The sequence below is a fragment of the Hevea brasiliensis genome, chromosome 11, assembly GCF_030052815.1.
Source record: "Hevea brasiliensis isolate MT/VB/25A 57/8 chromosome 11, ASM3005281v1, whole genome shotgun sequence".
NCBI lineage: Eukaryota > Viridiplantae > Streptophyta > Magnoliopsida > Malpighiales > Euphorbiaceae > Hevea > Hevea brasiliensis.
In genome coordinates this window covers 13,731,965-13,747,420 of record NC_079503.1, presented here as the reverse complement: position 1 = coordinate 13,747,420, position 15,456 = coordinate 13,731,965, and the positions used below count along the sequence as shown (strand labels likewise).

At 30.4% G+C, this 15,456-nt stretch overlaps 1 protein-coding gene across 1 annotated transcript; it reads right to left on the bottom strand.

Moving 5' to 3' along the window:
• Positions 1-554: 554 nt before the first annotated feature.
• LOC110668484 (BURP domain protein RD22) lies at positions 555-2,282 on the bottom strand. The gene is made up of 3 exons (XM_021829748.2): positions 2,137-2,282; positions 1,888-1,993; positions 555-1,612 (listed from the first exon to the last, which is right to left on the bottom strand). The coding sequence occupies exons 1-3, from the start codon at positions 2,188-2,190 to the stop codon at positions 741-743; spliced, it is 1,032 nt and encodes a 343-aa protein (XP_021685440.2). The 5' UTR covers positions 2,191-2,282; the 3' UTR covers positions 555-740.
• Positions 2,283-15,456: the final 13,174 nt, after the last annotated feature.

The window sequence follows — 15,456 nt, the reverse complement described above, 5'->3', positions numbered from 1 at the left end:
TAATTTCTACACAAGACTTTAATCACTAACGAATTATTATTTAATTAAAAGATATTTAGTTTAGTTATTAGATGTCTAAACAGCTAAACTAAAGTGTTTGATAAACTCACAACTAATAGATGATCGATAGCGGATAGAATATCAACCGGTTGCCTTTTAAATAAACTCTAATTGTAAAGTTATTTATTAATTGTGTGCTTTTTTTTATTATTTGACAAAAATATTTGAAAACACGAATAAAAAAGAAATGTTGCCATACTTGGTATGGCTTTTTATCATTTCTTGCACCATATTTGGAGACGCATACCAAAAAAAAGGATTTTTTTTTTCTAAACTAAATCTACCACGGATCCAAGACATAAAGTATATATTGTGATCCACTTATTAAGTACATGAATTTCACATAATTGTATATTGATTGAGTTCATAATGAAGTGGGCTAAGCAAAAATTCCCCCCCAAAGAGAAATGCCCTTTCTGCTTGTTATTATTTCACATGGCTAGTGTTTTCACTATCAGTCTTATCTGAACCCACACTGAATTAAGCATTGGATATGATAGAAGCAGGAGACGTTATTTATTACTGAACATTGCTATAGCAAACTTTTGAAGGATATAAAACCGAATATAGTGGGCATATAGTTACATTATTGTAAAAACTAAATAGATAGATATAGTATTCCTGTATGAACTGTTCTGGCTGAAGATATGGAACTAGAAGTACAATATTTCTTCAGGCATCTAGTTGGGAACCCAAACAACGTGGTCCTGAGGAAGGAAATGGCAAACAGGAACTGTTCCTGGCTTGACCTTGAGCACCTGGAAAGCCAAATGCTTTGGGTTCCAAGCTGATGTATCTGTATGGCAGACTGCTACTGCTTGAGCCTTTGATCCATCAGCACCCGCTAAGGAAACCATGTAAGCCCTCGTGGTTTGTGTTGCATGGCAATAAAAGACAGCATATGCATAGTTCTGCTTGTGACACACCACGGATTTGTCACCCGCCATCTTCTTTGTTCCATCTGTAATTGTATACTTCTGCAACTGGTTTTGGTTTTCCGCCTCTGTGGAGACTACCTGGACATTCTTTCCAAGTACAGAAGTGCTGAAGTCAATCATCGACTCTAGCGAAGTTGCGCAATATTTCACCTCTCCTTTAATACCAGGTTCTTCACACTCTCTGATTGTATTCTTTATTATCTCAGCTTCCATTGATCCTTGTTTTACTGAAAACCGGTTATAAATCTCTGGCAACTTGTCAGATGAAAAAGGTATCGAATTGGCAGTTTGACGTGATAAGAAGGTTGCCTTATTTGGGCTTTCAGCAAAGTTCAAGTTCATTGTTTTGCTGGGATACATGTCCTTTTCCAAGAAAAAAAGAGCCACATTTGGGTCATCATGGAGTTGATTTTCAGTGGCGGCATAAAAGTATTTGAATCGGCCATACTTAGGATTTACTCCAACATACACAGGCTTTCCCTTGTGTCCAGTGTTTACATTTGCTCCACCATTCCCGACGTTAACAGAAGTGCCGCCAGGCTTTCCTTTCCCTGTATTAACATTTACACCTCCCTTTCCTACACCGACCGAAGTGCTTTTCTCGTCCACGAAGTCTGCAATTTAGCTACGTTAGTTATAATTAAGATCTTAAAAAGGAAAGGCTGATCAAAACCTCTGTACTCAGTAAGACAGCACAAATACTGCTTTTGCTGTAATATTGTTGTCCATGTAAGTTACAGATATATACCATCACCTTAACAGAATACTTCGTGAATCTTTTAGAAATCAAGGTAACAACAAGAATTACGTTGAACAGTGCAGCAAACTTCATAGAAATTCTATTTCTGTTGAAATTATGTAAAGAATAGCTGAGGTCTTGAGTACTGACCTGGCTGCAGAGGATCTTTCACAGCTTTTGGCATTGGAGTGTTGGGCAGAACAAAATTCCAGTATTGCTCAGGAGATAAAGCAGCCTGGCTTGTCACTAGCGCAATCTGCAGCAGGAGGTAAGTATATATGAAAAACTTCCGTAAAATACACTTTATATGATAATAAATAGAAATATATATACTATAAAAACAGATTTAGGAAACAAGAAATCTCTCCTAATAAAACTAGTGCAAGATTCAGAGCTTACAGCGAGAAAAACAAGTATGTTGGGGAGAAGAAACTCCATTTGAACTCTGAACATGAAACAGAAAACAAGGCAATTATAGTGAAAGAAAACAACTAAAGTACTATATTTACAAGGAGAAAGAGCAAGTGAGTTGTAACATATATAGAGATTTTGTCCATAGGAGTACTACAACTTGAATAGCAACACATCACCTACCTTATCAACCGGCATAATTGCTTCAACTGTCCCTGGTGCACTCACTTAATGCAATTGGTATCGAGTGGGACAGGTGTAATAGAAACAAGAATTGATGTGTTAGTGTGGTAAATAGAAAAAAAAAATATCCCTAATCAGCAATGGATTTCAAGTTTCAATTTGATTTTAAAAAACTTTCCTCACTGCATAACGTGGAACCAGAATGGTTCCTTATGTCCTGGACAGGTCCTTGTCCATGACATACAATGAACCACCAAGGCTGTGCAATCGGGACTTGTCTTAATTGCTTGGACTTGTGACTCAAAACTTAACAAACAACTACCATATTAATGAGGTTAGAAGAGGTTGAGAGCCATGATTGTGCATTCTATTTCCAATTGCAACTTGGATTTTACTGGTTTTATTATGCGAATCTTGGGAGCCATCGCCATGTTTTCTTGACTTTTTTCTTGTACGCTTAGAATGGTCGGTTTTGGGATTATTATTATTATTTTTTTTTATTTATTTTTTTTTATATTTAAGTGGATGTATTTCACTTCAAATTTCAAGTCATTGCTCCTGTTATGATTCATTTTTCAAAATTTTCAGTTGTCTGAAGGGAGTGAATACTCTCATCAGACGGTTGTAAGCTTGTGCACATGATGCACTCGAGTTATTGAATTGCCCACCTTTATTTTTTCAGCAATTTTAAGTTCCTGCTACGGAATTCTATGCTGCCTCTATGTTTAAAAATTAAGAATGTGTGGTTTTGGTTTTGGTTTTGATTTAAAATCTATTTAGAAATTAATATTAAATTAAAATTTTAATATGATTTTAGTTTAATTTTAGTTTAATTTTTAGATATTTTGATTTTAGTTGTTATGATTTCTGTTTGAATTTCAATTCTTGAAATCATTTTATATGATTATTGTTGTAAAAAAGAATATATGGTATATCATATAATATATTTTTTAATTATTTTTAATCATGTATATAGTCTTTAACAATAATATACATATATAATTAAGGATTAAACATATTATATAATATACTAATATTCTTATATTTAAGTATTATAAGTTGGTTTAATATATTTATAACTAAAATTATTAAAAAAATATATATAGAATGAAAGATAATATATTAATTAGGTAGTATATACTCCAGAATTATAACATATATAAATAATATAACATAGACCTAATTAAAAAAAAAATTCAAACCTTTTCACTAATTTACATTTCAATTCAAAGTTTCAATTTTAGTAAAATAGTTAAATTTTTCAAAATTCATGCAAATTTTATATAACTTTTGAATAGAATTTAAGTAGAGTGTGCCACATCTAACATGACACACTAACTAGATTATTTTAAATTTATAATGTGGGACCATAAGCCACATGATAAAAAAAATAATATGGGATCACATATCCAATTTCTTCTTCGTCAGACTAGCTCCACGCCTCCATTCCCAACGACCCTTTTCCCTCACGACTAACCCATTTCCCTCACCTTCATTAAAATGCCTAGCTTCCTTAACACCGGCACTGCCTCTCCTCACCAAGTCACCTGTACACACAAAACCACATCACTTAGACACCTAACTTCCATTTCAACTTGGCTCCCTAGCCCTCTATTTCATGACTCTCTCCATCTACAGACATAGCTTGTAACACCCATTACCCGATTTACAGTATAGCCGAGTAAAGAATATCACATTCGGTGCTGGAGCACCCTATCTCATTTAATTTTATGCATTATTAATTTAAATTCCATTTATTGACGGTATTCCATTTATCGATAAATTTTTTTTTTATTTTTTTTAAAGGAGAAACGGACAGAGTTTTCCTTATTTTATTAACGTTTGACCTGTTAAATAATTACCTGTTTAAAAGTCTCATCATCATTTCAATAATTCCAAACCATGAACTCATATTTATCCATATACATTTCCATCTTAATTTCAATCATCTCATAATATTGATCCATATCAAATTCCAAACTCATTCCATACATGGAATTTATAACATTTATTGAACTACATAATTTACAAAACATTATACAAGTTCGGAATTTACATTATAAGATGGATGTTTAATTACAATATACAGTGACAAATTTTCTGTAGCTCATGGGCCCTACCAAAATACTCTACTGAGGTGACAATTCTCTTACTGCAGATCTAATCGCTACTGGTCCTTGTCTCCAATACCTACGTGTGGACAAACCAATGCGTTAAGCATATTGCTTAGTGGTACAATAATAAAATTAAAAATAAACTAAATAAATAGAGGTACATGTTTCATGTGTGTAATACCATAAAAGAATGTATACTCATAATTTATGAGTAATTCACAATTTATTGATCTTTTCTATTCATTTATTATTAACTCACTTTATTGCCCAACTGACCTATAACAGACTGTTAAAACTGGATACACGGGAGTATACTAGTTAGCCACCCCATGTGCTTATCATGTATACATCTATCAGGCATAAAGCCAGCGGGTAGGCATAAAAACTAGTATAATCTATCAGGCAAAATTTGCCAACGGCTAGGCAGAAAGTCAAAAGAATAATCACGTCGGATATACATTGTCTATCAATGATCATTCATGAAGTAGGCTAAAAAGCCATGGGCAGTATTGCGTTTGTGGTCCCTAATTGACATGTCAATCAATCCAACTCATACTCATAAGTCTAGGCATACAAGGGCAAGTTTAGTGTCATTATGTGTTCATATATCTCAATATTTAATCACATATGTTATCCATCCTTCATAGCATTAGTACACTATTCATAATGGGAACATAAGTCCCAATCACATATTCATGTGATACATGTGTTTATCAAATCATTTATGTTAAGAATATATTGCATGTCAAGTCATTTGTGAAAGTTTCATGAATTTCCAGAATTATTATTTTAATTTTGCCTAACAATTTGGCCAAGATGTAAATTCAGTTTAGCCTCACTTTCTTCATGAAAGTTGTTCCCCTATGTCTGAACATTAATTCCCTTTTTGAATCTTTCAATTTGAAGTTTTGTAACTCTAGTTATGGTCAAGTTACCAAGGGCTATTTTAGGGTACTAACCCTGCACTTTCCTTATTTTCAGAATTTCACCAAGTTTTTGAAACTAGTATCCAAGCACTTTAGGCTCAGTATTAGCTTCAAGTCCCTAAAACAAAGTTTTAGGTCTTTGTCTTAAGTTTCCAAATCTTTTTGAATCACTTAATTTGGAGTTTTCTAGAGAAAGTTACGACCTATTAACCATTCAGAGGTCATAAGGTACATTTGCTGGAATTCAAGAATTCTAGCATTGTTATTTCCAACTTTCTCTAACAATTTTCCTAAGTTGCCTTAAGATTTGGGTTATGGTCAAAACACAAAAGTTATAGTTCTATATGTTATGAGCATTTTGACTTTGAAATCACTGAATTTGCAGTTTTATAGCTTGAGTTATGACAATTTTGCCAAAACTAATCGGATACCTAAATGGTCAAGATTTCAAGTATAGTCCATAATTCAGGGCAGGTTTCTGGATCAACTTTGTACAACAATTTGGTTGAGGGTCATAATTTAGCTTTGAGTTCTTCATATAAAATATTCTACTATGTCTCAGATTTCCATAGGTTTAAGAATCAGGTCAATTGAAGTTTTCTACAGTAAGTTATGCCTATTTGAATATTTACTATTCATATGGTCATTTCTGCAGGTCCCGAATGTGCTATTTTGGATTCAAGCCTAAATTAGGGCATTTTGTGGTTATTTTCTAAGTAACCTTTCTTCATGACATTTTTAGCATTATATCTTATCTTTCATCTCCGATTGGCCTCACACTAATTGGAGCTTTGTAGCTCTACTTATAGCCATTTAAACCTACTGGACTTAAGGGTCCAGAATTCCAACACTAGAGCCACACTTCCAATTCATTAATTCATCTCAACCATCAACTTCATTTCACAATCAATACACATTAATTGGTCAATCTTTGACCTCAAACACATCAATTATACATCATACTACCAAAACCCCAATTTCTCGAAACCCTAATTGGTCATCTTCCCCAATTCATGCAAATCATGTGAACTTCCATTTCAATTCATGTATACACATCAAGTAGCACTAGTAAGCATGTTCAATTTCATCAAAATATCAAAACCCTAAACCTCTTCAAGTTGGCCGAAATTTATATGAACCTCTTCAAATAGGCCAAAATTTATATGGCTCCAATCACACATAATTTTCATCATTTTCTTTGTAGATTATCCATATCCAAACTCAAATTCAAGAAATAAACAATAATTCAAGTTGAATTTTGCACATACCTCACTTAGCAAATTTCTAGCTCTCCAAATCTTCAATTTCTCTTCTTCTTTTTGCTCTCAATCTTCTTTTCTAGGTCAAATATCAAAGTTTAATGTTGGGGGCTATGGGAATTATGGTGAGAATGCAAGGAAAATAGAGCTTGGAAGAAGAATCAATGGTGGAAGGCTATGGAGGTGGTTCAGCTGGCCTTAGGGAGTAAGAAGATGACTTTTGCTCATTTAATAACTTTTGTCTTCTACTCTAATATTTATCCATATATATAATTTAAATATTAATTATAATTATTATAATTTTAACAATTTCCATAATTCCCTTTGTATCCCTTTTAATTTTTTTCCATACACACTTCATATTTTTAAGTCATTTTTAATACTTTAATCTCTCTCATTTTAATTGACATTTAAGTCAAAAATCAACACAGGGAGTGAATTGACCAAAATGCCCTTCATCAGGTTATATTCTATCTTTTTTGATAATGACGTTTAAGTCCATAACCCGATGGTCTCTTTGATTTTTATACTGCTTATTTTAATTTATTTTCATTTCATTTTTAGTCCTCAAACTGACTTTGAATATTACTATTTACTGACTGAAAATTGTACTATTCAGAGCTCCGAAGTTAGGGATGTTACATAGCTTCTCCATTCCATCTCCTTCCCCATGGTCAAGCACTGCATACAAGGACCCAACTTTGCCCCACCATCACACGGCTCCCTCACTGCCACAACATAATGCCTAAATCAATGATTGTACCTTTGTTACCCAACTCGTCAATTGACCAAACAGAGGAATTGATTAATAACTTTATACCATCCATGGATATGCTCTTGATACCAATGTAGTAAAATATGGGCAACTGAGGGTTACCTATAATGACTCGAAGTTTGTGCTTCTCTTCTTCAAAAAATTTTGCTTTAAAGGCCACTGATCATTAGATAGTTAATGGGAGGCAGAGAGAGAGAGTGTAGTCCACGAGACAGTAGAACTTATTGCCAAAACAATGACTTAACTGAGAAGAAAATGAAATGGGTGCTCTACCCAAACCCATTACCCTATGGGCACACTTGAAACTCGCACTTTAAGGCCTGAACTTGAGATCTAAAACCTACACCCAAATGCTAAACTTTTTTTACTTTTTCTCCCTTCCTAACAAGAAATGAATTGGAAATAGAATTTTGATATATTGACTGAAGAAGAAAGTCTTTATACATCAGTTTATGCAAGCCAGAAAAAAGAGCGGGAAGCTAACAGAAAAATAGAGAAAAAGGCTAGTTTAACAAATTGGCATTAGCTAAGCTAACTAATTAAAACTAGGTAACTAATTACAAAAACTAGTTAACTAACTGTGGAACTAGTTAATTAATTTGAATAAATAGCCTAGCTAATTTTGTGAATGCTCTGTTTGCAATAATACTGCCCTTCCCTTGCCTAAGCTGGAAAATGGATATCGAACATTCCTAGCTTGAGTTGAAGATGACGAAATTGAACAATAGGCAAGGTTTTGTAAAAATGTCAACGATTTGAGCTAAGGAAAAAATGATTAATCATTTAACTAAGCCTTATTGACTCTTTTCTCTAACAATATGATAATATGCTTTGTTCTTTCACGAAATGTGAGATTGGCTACAATGTGTAAAGCTGATTGATTATCACAGTAGATTAAATTAGGCTTCTTGTAAGAAATATAAAGATCATCAAGTAAGTAAGTCAGCAATTATTGTTCACAAGTAACATAAGCAAGAGCACAATACTTAGCTTCAAAAGAATGACTACTTCTTTGATTTCCAAGACACTAAAAAGATTTATAATTTTAATGTTACACAATTGTTGAAATTTATGTAATATTTTACCAAAATGGATAGAATTTACTAATGACTTCTAAACTAATAAACTTTTGTTCACTATAAGAAATTAAAAAAATAGCAATAAAAATTACCAACTATATAATTTTTTAGTTAGTAATTACCAACTATTTACCAATTAAAAACTAAAGATTTCGAAGAAAACTAAAATTTAAATTAATTTTTTTAGACTAAAATACCAACCGATTACCAATGGATAATTTACCAACTACTTTATTTAGTAGGTAAAAATGGCACCAAAAAATGGCGGTAAAAATAGGGACAAAGAATGGAGGCAAAAGTTGATGTTGCTGTGAAATAGCTTCTGCAAGTGCACGGGTCACAGTAGTATAGTTTTTAAAAAAAATATCATTTCTACAGAGAATTGTGTTTAAATTAAAAATAAAAGAATAAGCTAATTAGAATACTAAAATTTAAAGATATTAATAATGAAATTTAAAATTAAAATTGATATTTGAGGGATTTAAACTAAACCAAATAATTAATTAAACTAATTAAACTAGATGATTAAAATTTAAATTGAAATCACTAATTATGAAAATGGCAGGAATTAAATCTAACTTCAATAAAAATTAAAGTAATTTTAAAGATAGGGATTTTCAATATTATTTGCATATGGTTTATCCCCAATTTAGCCAATCACATGAGATTTGCAATTTTTGAAGGAAATAAATTCTTAATTCTTTGAAACCTCTTTCAAGCATTTCAAAGGTAGTTTTTATCAAATCAAATTTTCATGGTATTTCAAACCTCATAAAAATCTATTTAAAGCTCTAATTGATTATGAAAGTCCTCTTAATCTTCTTAGCTTATTTCTAACACGAAGAAAATCAAGTTTATTGCAAGATTATCTATCCTAAACATTCTCTTTTCAGTCCATCTGTAAAGGATTAAAACTTAACTTAATGAGTGCCCTTTCATCAAGCAAGACAATAAGCTCACAAGCAATAAATAAAAAATACAGCAAATCTCATTAAAATAGCTAAATCAGTTCAAAAATCACAATACAAGGCAATATTTATAGACCTATCTCTACAATCTCAAACTTCTACTCACAAATCATGTTTTTAAGATAAACCCAAGTGAAGAAATGAAAATCTAAGCGAAGGGATAGAAAAACTCAGTGAAAATGGTGAAGAAACTGCTACTGGAACGTTGAAGAAGGCATCCCTTTTACTGCTACAAAACCCGATCTATCATGCTCCCCTTTTTTTTTTCCCTCTCCTCTTGCCAAATCTCCTTTGTTTTCTCCTTATTTTCTCTCTATGGTAAGAAAGAGAAAATGATGTTTTTATATGGTTCAGAGGTCTGCCCTAGAATGGGTTAAAAGACAGAATATTCTGGAGAAAATATGTATGAAATCAGAGGAGCAAAAGTGCCACGTTAGCAATTTTTTATTAAAATGTTATAAGCTGAATCAGTTGTGTTGCTCCTTGTATTGCAAGTTGAATAACTTTCTGTCTTAAAAAAACTTCATATCTGACAACAACACAACTTGTGACACAAATTGTGTCATAGGTTGTGCAACTTTCTGTCTCTTTAAAACTTAACTTCAAATTTTTATTTTTAAAATTTTACAATTCAACTCTAATTTCCTTGAAATAGTTGCTCTGATCAAAATATTACCAAAATTCTCCAAAGTTTAACCTACAAAATAAATAAATGTCAAAAATTAAACTAAGAAGTATAAAAAGGTAAAATTAACTAAATATAGACTAATATCTACAGTAAAAGTTATAAACAAAGGTAAATTAAGTGCAAAATTATGCATAAACGATGATATAAAATGCATGTATCAAAAGTAGCGACCAATGATAAGATATGCTAACTAAATGTATAGTCAATAATTACTGACTAAAAAGAATTTGGTAGTTAAATTTACACAAAAAAAAAAAGATAAAGTTTTAAAATATCAAAAAAATATACCAACTACATTATTTAGTTGATAAATATAAATGCTAATAAATATAAAATTTTACAATCACATTGAAAATTTACGGACTAAATATCCAGATAGCTCAAAATTACTGACTAATTATTGTTTAGTTGGTAAATTTAAAGGCTAATAAGAGTAAAAATTTATAATCATATTTAAATTTTGCCGGTAATTATATACTAATTGTGGTTTAATTAAAATTTTACAATCACATTAAAAATTTACTGATTAAATGGCCAATTAATTGGTAATTATAGACTAGTTGTGGTTTAGTTGATAAATGTAAAGGCTTATAAAAATAAAATTAATAATTTGATATTATTACTATTATTATTTAACTTTCAAATCATCAACAACAAAATTATTTAAAATTTTAAATTTTAAAATAATTACGAATAAATAAATACATATCATTTAGATTAGTTAGTAATTAATTAAAGAATTATTAAAAAAAAATACCAACCAAATATGTGGTTGGTATTAATTTTTAACATTATATTATTTAAAATAAAAATTTATATAAAGAAATTAGCTACCATTTATTTAATTGGTAATGTATTAAATAATTAAAAAAACTAGTTAGAGTATTCGTTATTTTTTTATTACTTTATTTTAACACTATATTATTTTAAATAAAAATTTATATAAAAAAATAAATAACATTTATTTAGTAGGTAGTTTATTTTCTTTAGTAATTAATAAAAATACTGACTAAATAAAATGGCAAGTATTATTTTTTATTATAGTATTCAAAATAAAAATTAATATAAAAAAATTACTGATTGCTATTTAGTCGGTTATTACGACTAACTATGATAGTCAGTAAATGGTAGCTAAGCCCCTCATTCCTACGATCCGCCTATGACAATGCCAACCATATTTTTATCAATTACCTAGAAAAAATTTGATAGATAAATTTACCAACTAAAAAATTAATAATTTTATCTATAATTTTACAGACTATAAGTGGGTAGCCGATAAAATTTACCTATAACCTAATTAGTTTACTACAACCTAATTAGTGTACTACCTAATTTTAGTCGATATTTAGACAATAACTGAAATTACCTACTAAAATCCTTCTAAAATAATTGATAATTTTGATAGCTAAATTTTAAATTTTTTGTAGAGGTTTGCGATTGTAATCGAAATGTTTAAAAATTATTTTTAACATTCATTTTAGATATTATTGAAAAGTCATTTAATTATTTTAAAGTTTTTATAATTATAATATATTAAATTTAACGTTAAATTAACTTTTAATCCTTTCTAATTAAGATATTGAATAATGTATTTTTTAATAATAATTCCAATTATAATATTTTTAAAAAACTAAGACTAATTATAAAAAGAAATTTATAGTGTATGAATGTGATATCAAATATAATCATTTATTTATTAATGAGGGTTTTTTTTTTTCAAATCTTTTACAAGTCAATTCATTTGATGCAAACCCATCACGAGAATTATTTGTAAGTTGAAATTGCTCTAAGCTAGGATAAATGTAAAATGATTTATTCAATATTAAAATTGATATGTTATATTTTAATTGGTTTAGTCTATACCACAATTATTGAAATTAAATTTGTATTTACCCTTTTTTTTTTCTTAATTTGAAAATGAAAATCGATTCGATCTTATAATTGTTGATAATAGATCAGATGTGTCTCAACAATTTTTGAATTAAAGGGGAATAAAAAAAAAATCATGTTCTATATACATTTTCTTTTAAATATTTTAGCAATTTTCTTTTCCTGAAGTGTTACAAATTGTGGCGGAGGGAGGGGGCTCTGTGGTCAAGGCCGCAATTTTGTGGGGAAAAATTTTTATTATGATTTTATATATTTAAAATTAAATTGATCCTTAATTTTGTAAAAAAAAAAAATAGATTTTTATATATTTAAAATTAAATTGTTCTTCTTAAATTTAAAATTTTTTATATTTTATTAGGTTACTTTTTTTTATTCAATAAAGGAACATAATAAATTGAATGATAATTAATGAATTGCACAATAAAAAATAATCATCTCTTTTTTTCACATAAAGTGAATAATCTTATAATAGAGCAATTGAAAGATTGAAACTCAAGATCTCATACTCCCTATACCCTAAAAATGAAAGAAGAACAAATAAATTATCTTAACAAGTTATTTATCTATTTGAGTTTAGTGGCTTTTTTTTTTTTTTTTTAAACAAAGAGACAGAATAAAACTGCGTTAGCCTAAGCCCACTCTAGGATAAGCCCCTCCGATCGTATCGTGCATTAACCAATAAAACAGGTAAGAAGGACAATAATGCAAACTATGCGCGCCTAAGCTCCAATCGGACGCAAGATGAGCCAACTGATCAACCATAAAATTGGCTTCTCTAAAAATAAAATCCATCAAAATATTAATTTTATTTTATCTATAAATTAGAATTTGAGTGAATCAAATGAAACATTTTGTTTGATATATTTTTAAAATAATTCATTTAAAAGATATTATCTTGTCTTCATTTTTAAAGTAAAAGTTTTTAAAAGAAGTAAAATGTTTTTCCTCTCCCTCACGAACTCACACTGTTTTCATCGAAAAATAATAAAAATAATTTTCCAAATTCAAGCTTTCAATTTCATTGACCTTCTTTTAACTAATCTTTATCTTTTAAATCTTTAGGTCAATATATTGTTATAAATAGCTTGTATGTTAGATAGTATAGAGAGAAAGAATTTCTATATTGTTAAAATATAAGAAAGTGAATGAATGGCAAGAGTGAAATATGTATAGAATTATATATATATATATATATATATATATATATATATATATATATATATATATATATATATATATATAATTCAATATATATTATTCTATTATGGCACTTAACAAGTAGATGTGTCTGTTAATAGACAGACATATCAATTCTATACAAACAGTCATGATGCATACATTTTGCATAGTCATTTAGGTCTAATTTTATAACCATTTTTATTTGATTATTAGTCATTTTTAGCTAATTTCATTAGTTAATTAGTTAGTTTTTCATAGTTGTCAATCTTGCATTAATTTTTAATTTTTACTTTGTTTTGTAGGAAAAATGGTGTTTTTGAAGGACTGAAGAGAATTTTGCCATTGAGGAGTATCTTCTACAGCCAAAGATGTCAAAAACAGGTTTTCAAGCTGAAATATGCATTGACCAAACTGTGCATAACTTGCCGCATAAGCTATGCAGATCTGCATAAGGAGAAAGATCACTGTTCCAGAACCAACCGAAATGTGCATAAGGAGACTGCATAGCTTATGCACATTCTCGCCTCCCTTATGCACCTTCACGGAATTGTGCATAACCTATGCACCAAGTCATGCGATTTCGCATAAGTGACTCGTAACCAGTAAAATCGCATAAGGGATCGCATAACTTATGCGATCCACTTATGCGATCCCGCATAAGCTATGCGGATCTGCATAAGGAGAAAGATCATTGTTCGAACCAGCGAAATGTGCATAAGGAGATCGCATAGCTTATGCACATTCTCGCCTCCCTTATGCACCTTCACGGAATTGTGCATAACCTATGCACCAAGTCATGCGATTTCGCATAAGTGACTCGAACCAGTAGCGCATAAGGGCGCATAACTTATGCGATCCACTTATGCGATCCGCATAAGCTATGCAGATTCGCATAAGGAGAAAGATCATTGTTCGAGAACCACCGAAATGTGCATAAGGAGATCGCATAGCTTATGCACATTCGCCTCCCTTATGCACCTTCACGGAATTGTGCATAACCTATGCACCAAGTCATGCGATTTCGCATAAGTGACTCGAACCAGAAATCGCATAAGGGACTGCATAACTTATGCAGTCCACTTATGCAGTCCCATAAAGAGTTCATTAATGAGCTGGCAGGAGATTCCCTCAAATAATTCCTCCTAGAACATACCATTTTAGGGCTCCATGTCAGAAAAATGCTATAAATAGTCTCATTTTCCCATTTTAGAGGAGGAGACAAGGAGCGAGAAAGGACAGGCGAGTAGAGGCAGAATTTGAAGAGTCACTTTCACCTTCCACACCATTTTCAACCAAGATTTGCAGATTTCTTTCTTTCCTTATATTTTTCTACATTTCTAGTGTTTAATTTCTTATTCCTTAGCTTAGATTAAAGCTTTATTTCCATTTAAACTCAATATATCTTGTAAGCATTATGGATAGTGAGTAGTTTACTTTTGATTCTGGAGTAAGGGTTGTAATATTTGAGATATTTTGTGGATTTTGATTGGGTAATCCATATTTTGTGGTCTTAATGAGTTTTATTCATTTCTTGTATGCTTAATGACATGCTTAGTGTAGGATCCCATTAAGTGATGTTCTTAATCCATGGTTGAAGCACCGAAAGGAGAAGGCTTTGTGATAGATAATCAAGAAATTGGACTTAATTAACTTAGACCTAGAAATAGGCTAAGGATTAAGAGGATTCACAGATTAATTAAAGAACTTAATGGGTCTTAATTAATTCTAACTCCACGAAAGTAGGATTAGTTTGATTAAGGCACTCTTTGTCTCACTCGAAAGGGAATTCAAAGGATTTAAGAATTAATCTCCTTAAAACCATAAGTTTTATAAGATTGGATAACCAATTTAAAATCCCAAAATAGCTCGAATATGAAATCCTAACCTTAATCGCTTTTTACCATTGTTAATTTCTAATCGAATTTAATTACTTGCCATTTTGAATATTGCCATATTTGAACTTGCTTATTTCAATTTGATGCAATTTTAGTTTAATTAATACATTGTTGAATAGAATATTAATTTTTGCATATTTAGATTTCATACTCCATTACCCATCAATTCATTACTTTAATTTCCAAAATATTTCAATTTTACTCAATTTTTTATATCAAAAATTCAATCATTAACACAACTCCTCGTGGGATCGATATCTTTTCTATACTACTTGTACGACCCGTGCACTTGCGGTAGGGATGCATCAAGTTTTTGGCGCCGTTGCCGGGGAGTTGTTTGTTTAAGATTAAA

Excerpts from the sequence above, each read along its gene's own strand:
- LOC110668484 (XM_021829748.2), bottom strand. The coding sequence starts at position 2,190 with ATGTTCAGAGTTCAAATGGAGTTTCTTCTCCCCAACATACTTGTTTTT. Across the intron at positions 1,994-2,136 it reads ACATACTTGTTTTTCTCGCT|ATTGCGCTAGTGACAAGCCA; the intron begins GTAAGCTCTGAA and ends CTCCTGCTGCAG. Across the intron at positions 1,613-1,887 it reads GAAAGATCCTCTGCAGCCAG|ACTTCGTGGACGAGAAAAGC; the intron begins GTCAGTACTCAA and ends GCTAAATTGCAG.